This window comes from Mizuhopecten yessoensis, unplaced genomic scaffold, assembly GCF_002113885.1.
Source record: "Mizuhopecten yessoensis strain PY_sf001 unplaced genomic scaffold, ASM211388v2 scaffold10755, whole genome shotgun sequence".
Taxonomy (NCBI): Eukaryota; Metazoa; Mollusca; class Bivalvia; order Pectinida; family Pectinidae; genus Mizuhopecten; species Mizuhopecten yessoensis.
In genome coordinates this window covers 171,046-183,682 of record NW_018408705.1, presented here as the reverse complement: position 1 = coordinate 183,682, position 12,637 = coordinate 171,046, and the positions used below count along the sequence as shown (strand labels likewise).

The 12,637-nt window shown below is 35.2% G+C and overlaps 1 protein-coding gene across 4 annotated transcripts in view; it reads right to left on the bottom strand.

Annotated features, from left to right (window-relative positions):
- Positions 1-1,856: 1,856 nt before the first annotated feature.
- The window catches only part of LOC110462165 (neuronal acetylcholine receptor subunit alpha-7-like), a 68,120-nt gene continuing 57,339 nt past the window's right edge, over positions 1,857-12,637 (bottom strand). For 3 of the 4 annotated variants that reach the window (XM_021516010.1, XM_021516008.1, XM_021516009.1), the window contains exons 7-11: positions 11,345-11,539; positions 8,561-8,581; positions 5,091-5,177; positions 4,471-4,580; positions 1,857-3,945 (exon numbers count right to left, since the gene is read on the bottom strand). In XM_021516010.1, coding sequence (XP_021371685.1) covers positions 3,496-3,945; positions 4,471-4,580; positions 5,091-5,177; positions 8,561-8,581; positions 11,345-11,539 — 863 coding nt within the window. In that variant the 3' untranslated portion in view covers positions 1,857-3,495. The remainder of the gene's footprint in view (positions 3,946-4,470; positions 4,581-5,090; positions 5,178-8,560; positions 8,582-11,344; positions 11,540-12,637) is intronic. The other variant, XM_021516011.1, reaches the window with a different exon arrangement.

Below are 12,637 nucleotides of genomic sequence, written 5' to 3'. Positions count from 1 at the left end.
TTTAATCCGGTGACCATTGCAGCAAATTCTCAAAAAGGCAAATTTGCCTCTGTGCTTCAAGCTAAATTTCACAATCTCAGTAGAATTTGTGAATATTTATTACAGATAATTTCAACAACAAATAATAGCTTGAAATGCTGACATAATATGTCACAAAAGGAACATTAAGATAGGTTTCTCTGTCATTTTTACTACATCAATATTCGACCCCTCGGGTTCACCGTGTCGAATATCAGCATATATTGTTTTATTACAAATATTGCATAAGTGATGAATTTAATTATAAAGAAATTCAGAGCTTATGCAAAAAACATCTAACATGGAAATTTTGAAAAAAATATTAATTTCGAAATAGGTCAAAAACTTAAAATATGTTCTATTTTGACTTATATGCATCTTTGCTAGAACCCCTAATATACCTTTGTACGAGGTATCAACATCCCATAATTACTTAAATCACATTTATAAATTTCATCCAACGCACAAAAATCTTTAACTTTGATGTTTTGGCAACGCCTTAAGTCGGAGAACAGGTCATTTGTATTTGGGGACATCACTGTAACAATATTGGACCTCTAAAGTAATTCATACGAATTTTTCTAAATGCCTGCAGAAATGCTGCATCACTACGACCAAAACTTTAACCTGCTACTGTTGGTGTCTATAGTTAAGTTCAAAACATGTTAAAACTTGAAAAAATAGGATGTCCAACATTTTCCGAGGTTTTCGTTAAGGAGACACATTTCACTTATTCCAATTCAAATATCAGCTTTACTGGACCGGACAAAAACAAACACAATATTTGTTTTAAGTTACTGTAATTCAAGACTTTTCTACAGTTTTTGATTTTTAAATGTATTACATCTAAGTAAATTTGCTGTTGTTTTCTCATGGCAATTATTGTAAATTTTCAGTCTACCTGAGAAAGCAATACTTGATGCTATGATTCCCATAGGTACTACCAAAGTTGTCTTTGAAGGATATTGTACATACTACCTATATAACCATAACAATAGATGTTCTTCTCGCATGAGTATGCTTATATTGAAATATGCCGACGTTTGAAAACGGTATTCAACAATAAGACCTACTAGAACTAAGAAAACATTTTTTGGGATTGAAAAGCATTTAAATTACAGGAAGATAAGTCAAGGGCCATAGAGGTATAGATAAAATAAAATAAAAGTATAAGCAGACCTAACTCATCACTCACATGTTTACTGGTGACACATTAGGTCGTTTTCATTTAAATGCAGCAAGTCAAACAAAGAAAGTGTTTTACTGTATCATACAGCGTATAACTAGCTCGTTCGTTTATAACTACGTGGTCCGGGGGGTGGGGGATTAACAGATGCTGAACAACCTTAATATAATCAGATTGAGGTTGGTTTAAAAATAACACCAAAGCAAAGTCAGTAATAGTTATTCTTATGTAGACTATTTGTAAATTGTACCAAATGAAAATAGTTTCTATGTACATTGTCTAAGTCACGTGATAATAAACTAATTACGATTTATCTCAACCAGAAAGTGATGTCAGAATTGCAAAATGTGCTTAGTCCTAGTACCCTAGTTATTTGGTAGGTCTGATGTATCATTGATGTTGACGTTATTACAATGTAAAATCACAAAGTTCTTAAAATTAAATACAGGTACTAGAGTGTATAATACATGTACTAATCTATGTTAAAGGTATCAACATACGTCAAGTAAAGATTAAATGGAAGTTGTTTCTTTTGTTGCAAGGATATAAGAATATTTTATGACACCTTTACAGTATAATGCACGTGTTTGTTTTATGTTGCAGGGGAGAAAACTCTCGCTAAATCTTTCCAAGAACACAACAAAGCCAGCTAGATGAATTATTGTTTTAATACACACAGTCAAATACAATTTTCCGTAAAAGTAGTTTACAAATGAGACCAAGAGAAGACAACACAGAAAATGATATAAGACATTGTTGATGATGGTGTTCAGTCATGCGTACAAAAACTGTGAAACGTCTACCAATACTACCTGTATTTACATCTGGAACATATAAGTCATTATTACATTACACAAATATACATATATCATTCCAAGATTTATATATTGGCTTCTATTAATGAATGCAAAATTAACGTATTTCGTTTGATGTCAAAGCAAAACAAATAAAATAATAAAACATTTATCATTGATAAGGTTGAAAAATATTCAGTAATTTAAAAAAATATGCCCAACATATTCATGTATACAATATTCATTCTCTGGAAGACAACACGCTAATGAGTGGCTAAATTTAACATATTTGTTTTATGTTCTTACGAATAATAGAAACAGTAAAAGATGATGTTTCTATTTCTATTTATTTATTTTACAAATATTTAACACACGAAACACAATGTAGCTATGTGTCGAACGATTTAGATTCACACTGGAGAAAACAAATTCTAGCCTGTGTTGCATTCATCTTTATCTAATATCCATATGTGATGTCGGTACATTTTACGTGTATGCTTTTGTCTGCAATGGCTATTTTCCAATTCGAAATTGACACATGAAATTGACACAAATCTAGGTACAATTACACAGACGCTTAGGTAAATAATGAGAAACAACCAATCAAAGAAGGATACGATAACATTTGTACACATAATAGCTATCACATGAAAGCTTTAAGCCTGTTATATAATAACAACACATCTGCTTATTTAACAATTATATCTAAACCCATAACCAACACGTATACTGCCAATCACTCAGTGTTACCACCACCAACATTTCAGGATTTTACGTCCTTAATTTTTATTTGTATCATACATAGTAAAAAACGGATGTTTCACTAACAACTAAGTATTATCAAATGTACTTTTTATTTTTAAGCTGTTCTAAAAAACAACCTCTTTAAATTTTTTTACCTCTTATTTGAACGTATGTTAAGTCTTTAAACGAAACTTAATTTATAACGCGTTTGATTTTGAAATCATGACATTTTTTACGGATTTTAGAAGACATTACTAAAAAAATCGATTGCAGTTTTAGTTATTTTGTAAAGACGAACGTATATACCACCTTTATTAACTAATAACTAATGCCCCAATATTAATAAACAAAACTGTTAAATCATATCGATCACTGGACCTGCAAACCTACGTGACCAGTACAACGAACAGACTGTTAACGTCACTTGTCAGCAACATTGCATATACGATACATACATGAAATCTAATCGAACAAATCAAGTTACAAATAATTTGCTACTTCGTCAACATTACCATTAACATACATATGAATGTGCAGTACAAAAATATCCTCCGCTGGCGAGGTCCAAGCAAGCTTAACCGGTTCACACATCCTAGGCGTTCGATGGTGATGTCACTTCGAAAACCTTTTACCATCAAATCTCACACGTTTATCTTAATATCGTGATAATTTCACCCAAATCTGAAATCACGTTTTCACTACACATCCATCACAATCACGTGATCACAACAGGTAAATAGTGGACTTTGTGAACTACGTTATGAGATGTGGGGCGGAGAAAAGGACTCCCATGGTGGAAGCAAGCGTGAACATGACACAGATCCACAAGCACAACCGGTCTATTACCATGGCGGCGAATCGCCACTCGCCTCTCATCTCTGTATCCTCCTCCTCTCGCTTACAGCGGAGCGTAATCTTTCTTAACTCCTTCAGAATGGAGATCAGTTCGCTACGATGAGAGTTAATCAACGTGGTTTCTTCTCGTTTCACGGCTGAGTTTCCGGAATATGACCCATTCTCATATCGTATATCATCATCCGTCTCTATGACGTTTGGAAGCAAACTGCGTGACTGCCGATCCTGCAGCACAACATCACGCAGTCTTGACCTTTGAACCATGTCTCTATGATTGTCTTTCGGATCTCTAGTCTGTCTTTTCATTTGAAGACCTGATGCAAGCCACCCGTTTATATATTTCCTCACCTGTACATATAAATAAAACCATCAATGAAGGACTTTGTTTAAGGTGAATAAGTGGTTATATAAGCCTGAAAATGTAATATTGAGTGAAAAGAAGTCGGGGACAAATACCTTTCTATGTCCACAAAACCACATATTCACAAAAATGAAAGTTCCCTGAATTCTTATATTAGTTATCTAAATTGATTTTTTTAACATTTTTTTTTCTCTCCTAATATCTATGACGGGATACTGAATAACTTTTTAAGTATCCGACGCATCATACTTTGACATGCCATATTGGTTTACACGTACCTATTTACTGTTTAAAGTCGAAGGAACAACGACTTCAGCAAATTGTACGGTTTATTAGCAACTGATTGAATGGTAAATTGGGCATATAGCTTTACCTTTTACATTAGCAACTATGAAATCATTGCTTTCTGTTTATCTTTTATCCAATATATCTATAACTTGATCTTGAAATATTATCAATAAATCCCTTACTGTGACCGGAAGTATCACAAATCTATAAATACGTCGACTTACCCAGTCCGGAAGTCGATGAGTATCAGGTCCGCGGTAATGGAAATTGAGCACAATTACTGTAAACATGACGGACAGCGAGCACATCACCATAATACAACAAAAATAAATACCTGTAAATCAAACAGATATGATTATGAGTTATGTATAAAGATTAATGAGCTAGTGTCAAACACACAATTATAAATGAGCACAGTTGCTCGAGAAGCAAATACTTTTTTTATCAAAAACATTTCAGCTTGCACTTATTTCATTCTCATGCACAAACATGGATTCTGTTCAAACCAGCTTTCTTGTAAATCACTTAAATTGTGTAAAACAATCAAAACGGTCAAATGAAAATATTGAAAACAGTATTCGGATTTATGTGTCTTCAATATTTTACCAAATCATTGAAGAAATGCTGATTTCATTCATTTATAATAGAAACAGGAAATAAGGATGGAACACCAAAACCCTGCTTAAGCATGAGAAGGGTTTCTTTAATACGGCCCCTGCTGTATCCCATTAAATGATCAGATGCGGCGACTACATGTAATTCGGGCATCCAGCAGATTAGAGGTATTTCCATCGTTCTCTGCTGGGATTTCATTGAACGATTCATATGACCTGTTCGTTCTCACCAATCAAGGGTACTGCGTCCGAGGTCGGGGGCATGGTCTCTGCCACAAGTAACAGGAACACCATCAGGGACAACAGGATCGTCACACCTGGACAACAACGAAAGCAGGTTAAAAATTTGAAAGACGAAGACATTGTGAGATTAAATATGGCTTTATGATTATGATGGAGATGAAACCTAACTTGGTAACATGAATTTAGTATACATGAATTTAGGACAAGCAAGGAAACAGCAAACAGGGAAGTGGACATTGTCCATGTCTACCCTTTCATTTAAAATTCATTTAGCAGACTTCTTGCACATAACCCCTCTCACCTCTAACACCCTGTTGGCAATATATTATTTTGTTCTCGTTTTATAATTAAACTACCACGTAATTTTGTCCCTTCTTATTGATAAGAGCGAAGCTCACGGGTGCCGTAGGCACCCGAGCGGAGCTCTTTACCGGTAACATGTGCGTGTAAATAGATCTGATCCAAACTTCCATCACTAAATCGTACAGCTACAGCCTAGAAACTTTTCGTACTTCCGGTGACCTGTTCCGGTTCATGGAGCCCGTAAATATGCCTAATCGAATAAAAAAGCGACATGTAACGTAGCAGGAAAATTATGTATTCGAACCAACGAATTTAAAAAAAAATATTGACCATATTCAATACACTGGGCGTGTTTATTTCCTCGATTTCTTTCCTTTTGTAACGAAAAGATAAATCATCGGCATGGTCATTAAAAAGCTTACATGAATGTCACAAGCTAATGGCGTCGAAGAGTGCGTAAGAATGTGATTAGATGACAAACTGTATTACCGTCGATTAAATTAGCTTAGATTTTGGAAAGAAATACATAATTTGATACTGACAACTTTCTAAACATACACATTTTCCATCTAAATATTGATAATCGATCGTAACACACGAGGGTCATTCCCACTAGGACGGAAATACCCGAGTATGTACGAAGCAGGGTCAATGACGAGGTCGCTTGGTTCATTGACGAGGTCAAAGTTCACGGGTCGTCTGCTATTGTCACCGACAGCTTTCCAAGGGAAAACGTAAGGTGTTTCAAAGGGTCAAATTTCGGAATTTTCAGTATTACTACTCTTGTTTTTTTCTGCATTTATTGTAGAACGTCAACTGTATATTCAGTTCTTATTAATTCTTCTATTTGGGGATCGTTTCTGTTGATATTTAATTTGATCCAAATTTGTGATATTACCTTACAGTAGATTTTACAACTAAAACTGTTGAATTTCAATGCTAGATCTGCTTGTACAAAATATTCATTATTGAATCTAGTTTCATCTAATGCAACCAAATTAACAATCACTTAAAAAGACAAACATTATCTGTACAGTTTTGTACAGTAAAATATCTTTATTGATACTTAGATAAATATAAACTTTAAACGCTTGACAATTTTTACTTCCGTTCAACTGTGTAAATCATTACAGCATTTTGATTAGACATTGAAGTGAACACATTAGTTTGCTCTGCTTTATGAATATCAGTAAAGAAGAGAATTAAAAACATTATATTTTCACCACTTTTATTTTTGTTAACAGATTGCATAATATGCGACTGTCAGCAACCATTTCTAATCAAAATCAAAACTATTCTGCATATGATGTACCTGGTGATTATTTTTATTCAACCACATTTAACACCAATATTGACTCAAGAACAACAAGTCCATCATGAAACTGACATCAATGCCATCAACACAATCATCACTGAAACTTCACTTGCAAAGAAATGGTTTTAGCTGATATGCCAATCTACCTATAGGTATCTACAAAAAAAATTATGACAACAGCGACGATGAGGAGGAGGAATCTCCTGCTGTAGATACCTGGAATTTTAACGTAAATAATCAGTACAAACATTAAGTTTCATCATTTCACATGGATTATCTGAATTATTAAAAGGAAAATCTAAAATCTCCATTTTCTACTTATAGTGGTGGGAGACGTGACAGTCTCTAACCTGCTGTGTCTAACATGCTAAATATATTTAAATCAAAAACAGATACATCCTTCATGGATTGGCATATCAGCTCAAACCATTTGTTTAAACATTCTGCCTACAACACACGATATCATTTTTATTCTATGTTTTTTTTTCAAATGGTAGAATCTATTTGTTTCTTTTGGATAAAAATAATAATACATATTATTATGAACATACACGAGTAGAGGGAGGGGGTATATACTGGTAGTCTTGGATAAATCAAGAACCAAATAATTATTCTATTAATATCAATGTGGTCTAGTAGTACTGTAGTAACAATCAGTCAACTTCAAACTAATATGTGATGCGTCATATTGGTGTAGTGTGAATGTGGATCATTCTAAAACAGAGCACACATAAGTACAAGGATGAATGATTTTGCCCAGCAACAGATTCAAGTATATAATAAAAAAAACAATTATAGGTACATTTTGTATGTATTAAAATGGGTATTAAATGTTATGATTCCAAAATTATACTATACTATTGAAACAAATGTACGAGCTTCGCTCTCTCCAGGCCATGCCTGAGTCATATTATCAAAACATTGCTGAATTGATACGTAATCAGCAAATTGCTTAAAAAATCAACAAAATGTACAAATAACAATCAATTTAACCTTCCGTTAAAGAGCGAATATTTTATGTTTTGTATATAAATACATCCATAGAGCGACAAGCTGTAAAAGTTAGAAAAAAACACATATACCACCAACTTGACACCGTCTGGATATACATAAACAGTAACAAGTGTTAAAGTTAAAGTGTTAGTAAGACGTACAAATAAGACTGGGACAGCAACTAATGGGGATGTATAAGCCGAGTAAAGCATGATGAGCGACATCACGGAGTTAGTAGTGTACGACACACACAACATCGCATTAGTAGTGGGCGGAACCGGAACCAAACAGAAAGTGATCGCCTAGCCTCGTTATGAGTTGTATGAATCGCTTGAATGAAAATTTGAAACTGGGAAAACTTAATGTTAATGAAGTTTGTGTCAAACATCATCTGCTAGTTGCAAAGCCATTCAGTAAGTTAATGAATATATTATCTCATCTATTTTGTGTTTAATTGAATTAATGTAATTGTTTAAGAAAATGATATTTTGCAAACGTAGTTATCTTAGCAAATATATGTATTTTTGTGTCTAAATTCGGTGAAATTTTAACTCAAATGGAAATTTAAAAAATCTATTGAAACCAATTTATTTCTTTACAGTGATTTGTGATTGAGATGTTCGTTGGTGAAATTCATTCGTTTTTTGCTGAAAGTGGAAATGTCCGTCATGCATCATTAGTTATTTTTTTTAAAGTTTTAGTAAAACCTTATTTCAGTAAAGTGACATTATTAAGGAATTATTAAGAATGAGCAAATGTCTGTCAATCGTTTGTGATGGCGTTGTAGAGAAGTAAAAAAAGTCTAAGGCAGGAACAATAATACTGTGAAGTCTACGACAGACTTACCTCCCTTCACCCTCTGTTTACCTGAAATCACGCCGCTACCATTACAGGCTAATACAATACCTAAACATTAGAAAACTTCGAATATTTCGAAGAAAATAAATAAGTTAGATATGTTTTCTACTGGGAACTGAACATTTTTCTAGATGAGTGTAAAGTATAAAATCTTTTACTTTAACAGAGTTAGAGACACAATACTAACGATTGAATTTGCATATCAAATCACAAGACAATGATACATTCTATTCCTCCGTAGAATATTTCGCTTGTAGCTCGTGACAGGCAGAGTCGCCGTCTGTTTTGTTTATGTATGTGTTGTAACTTAAAAACACCTAAACGTTTGAATGCAATTGAATTACATGTGATATGCGAAACAAATTATCCTTCTTCCAAAATGTAAACTTATAACTACGACCTGTTACTCCACATGCATTACGTGTTTTCACAATGTTAACACAGCGTCACTGTCGACAATGTTAACACAGCGTCACTGTCGACAATGTTAACACAGCGTCACTGTCGACAATGTTAACACAGCGTCACTGTCGACAATGTTAACACAGCGTCACTGTCGACAATGTTAACACAGCGTCACTGTCGACAATGTTAACACAGCGTCACTGTCGACAATGTTAACACAGCGTCACTGTCGACAATGTTAACACAGCGTCACTGTCGACAATGTTAACACAGCGTCACTGTCGACAATGTTAACACAGCGTCACTGTCGACAATGTTAACACAGCGTCACTGTCGACAATGTTAACACAGCGTCACTGTCGACAATGTTAACACAGCGTCACTGTCGACAATGTTAACACAGCGTCACTGTCGACAATGTTAACACAGCGTCACTGTCGACAATGTTAACACAGCGTCACTGTCGACAATGTTAACACAGCGTCACTGTCGACAATGTTAACACAGCGTCACTGTCGACAATGTTAACACAGCGTCACTGTCGACAATGTTAACACAGCGTCACTGTCGACAATGTTAACACAGCGTCACTGTCGACAATGTTAACACAGCGTCACTGTCGACAATGTTAACACAGCGTCACTGTCGACAATGTTAACACAGCGTCACTGTCGACAATGTTAACACAGCGTCACTGTCGACAATGTTAACACAGCGTCACTGTCGACAATGTTAACACAGCGTCACTGTCGACAATGTTAACACAGCGTCACTGTCGACAATGTTAACACAGCGTCACTGTCGACAATGTTAACACAGCGTCACTGTCGACAATGTTAACACAGCGTCACTGTCGACAATGTTAACACAGCGTCACTGTCGACAATGTTAACACAGCGTCACTGTCGACAATGTTAACACAGCGTCACTGTCGACAATGTTAACACAGCGTCACTGTCGACAATGTTAACACAGCGTCACTGTCGACAATGTTAACACAGCGTCACTGTCGACAATGTTAACACAGCGTCACTGTCGACAATGTTAACACAGCGTCACTGTCGACAATGTTAACACAGCGTCACTGTCGACAATGTTAACACAGCGTCACTGTCGACAATGTTAACACAGCGTCACTGTCGACAATGTTAACACAGCGTCACTGTCGACAATGTTAACACAGCGTCACTGTCGACAATGTTAACACAGCGTCACTGTCGACAATGTTAACACAGCGTCACTGTCGACAATGTTGACACAGCGTCACTGTCGACAATGTTGACACAGCGTCACTGTCGACAATGTTGACACAGCGTCACTGTCGACAATGTTAACACAGCGTCACTGTCGACAATGTTGACTTTAAGGATACGTTGAGTTGTTCAGTGACAAGGAAAGCATGATTGAACATAGTTTTGGGATTGTGTATCAAACACTGCTTCGCAAAATGTTCTGAATATTTGAACTCAACAAATTTCAGTAGCATCTTACTGTGATTTAAAAGGATAAAACAATTGGTCGCAGCTACAGGTCATAATTGTCCCGAACAGTTTGGTTTTCCTTTAAATATTTATCTTACATGCCGAACAATCAGCAAAGGAAGTGTTATATAAAGTTTGACCACAACGACTGACAGACATTTGTTGGTGTCTTGTTATGATAGTATTGGTACGGCTTACAGAATAGATCAAGTAAAGAAGATCAAGTTACCAAAGTAATTTTGGAAGGTCTAAAAAAATAACGTTATTTGCAAATTGCTTGGATTCAAATGGCATAAATCGGACCTGAATTTCAATGTAACTGTATGTATTGATGCACATGACGTTAACTAGCTTTGGTAAAGCGTCGAGAGCTTAGTGTTGTGCCTTTAACTCTCGCCTATTTTTAAAATGTCACATTTTATCGCCTACCTGAAATAAAGTGATTCAAAATATCACGTAGTCGCTGGTAGTATCCCACAGGTTGTGCATCGGTGATTGCACATGCATTTCAATGCTTGAATGACATAGATATAATACAAACGTGTAAATGAACATGCGACGTGTATGATATGGTCGCGCACAATCCATTTCTTCACATAGGATAAAACACATCCTCAATACTCCAGATGTTACGTTCACTTACGCTTTCAGCACCAAATGAATATGTCATGGCAACATCGAAGGCAAGCTAATGTAAATTGAATGGAGTAAATCAAACTAGTCTTTTCGTCCCATCAGCAACAAGGTGGTGCACACTGAGCTTACGATTTTATCATGACAATGATGCAAAGAGCGTAAGTGAGCGTAACCCCTGGAGTATCGAGGATCCATACAACAATTTGGGTGTCGTGTTTGATTCAAACCTCTGGTCGACGTTGTTACTTACCTAGGGATATCTTTTCGCCCGAGTCAGGTGGTAACATAAAGAGCAGCAGTGACATGGATGAAATGAGGACACACGGGATAATGATATTGAAGCCGTAGTACAGCGTGCGTCGCTGGATGTGGATGGTGACTGTAATGTCGATGTAGAATTCCGGACAACACTTGTAATGCCGCTCGCTCCGTACCGCCGGTACACCTGTCAATGACGTCATAGAGAACATGCACTCACAACAAACAGCAATACGTTTATATAAACTGCATAAAAAGTTGTGGAGACATATGATAGTGATATTGTAGAAACCATGTTAAATACAATTATAAAATACACATTACAATACAGTCAATCAACTGTTATTAAAATTTGAATGATAGCCATTCTGAACTAAGCATTCAATATCAATAAAAAAATGGGTCCTTGTGAACACGAAGTATTCTACAACCTCTCAATTTAAAAGAGAGAAGGTTCAGTAGCCGTTTGAATTTTACTTTTTAAGGCTTAGAAACACCTAATCATCTTTTCATTTTAAATTGTAACTAACTCTTTCACGCTTTATCTTCTGTTCAGCGTTTACAGCGCATGGAAAGCACGATAAGCATTTGAACAAAAATGGCTGTGAATTCGTGAAAACGTGAAAAGTAATACATGTATGAATACGGTCGTGAATATTAATTATAAAATTTCAGTTTTCAAAAGCAACATTACGGTAATAATTGTAAATTTCAGCTGAACTATTGTGAACTCGGCCTTTATTGACGCTTTTAAATTTTCAGGTTCAAGATCAAAGAGTAGCCTCCCGTTGGTTTGGTTTGGCTATAGCTGGTCTGGATCTATTGTTTTTACTCTTCTACCAGAGAACATTTGGATGGCATTTCATTATTTATTTCATCGTCAATCGGTTTTGATTTCATAAAAAAGGTTGTCTGCAACACCTACTGTCCTTTTCACTTATATTTGTTTTAAATCAGAAAAAATAATAATTTAATGCTCTCAAATTTTTAAAGATAAGAATAATGAAGCTTGTTCTTTCGTTTTGATATTATTGAACACAAATGATTCTTTATACAATAATGATTACAGTTATGAACATGTATACTGTTAAGTGTTATATTACAAATAACAAATTGTTCTATGAAAAGAGGATTATAACATAATAATGTAAAGAATCATATATTTCCTCTACTCCCAAATTTCAAAAAAAACTTTGTCAAGGTATGGGTGTTTTTTCTTGATGCCGTTCTGAAAGGTATAGTAATGCTAGAAAACAAAAACATTTTCTGGTTCATGGTGTCGTTT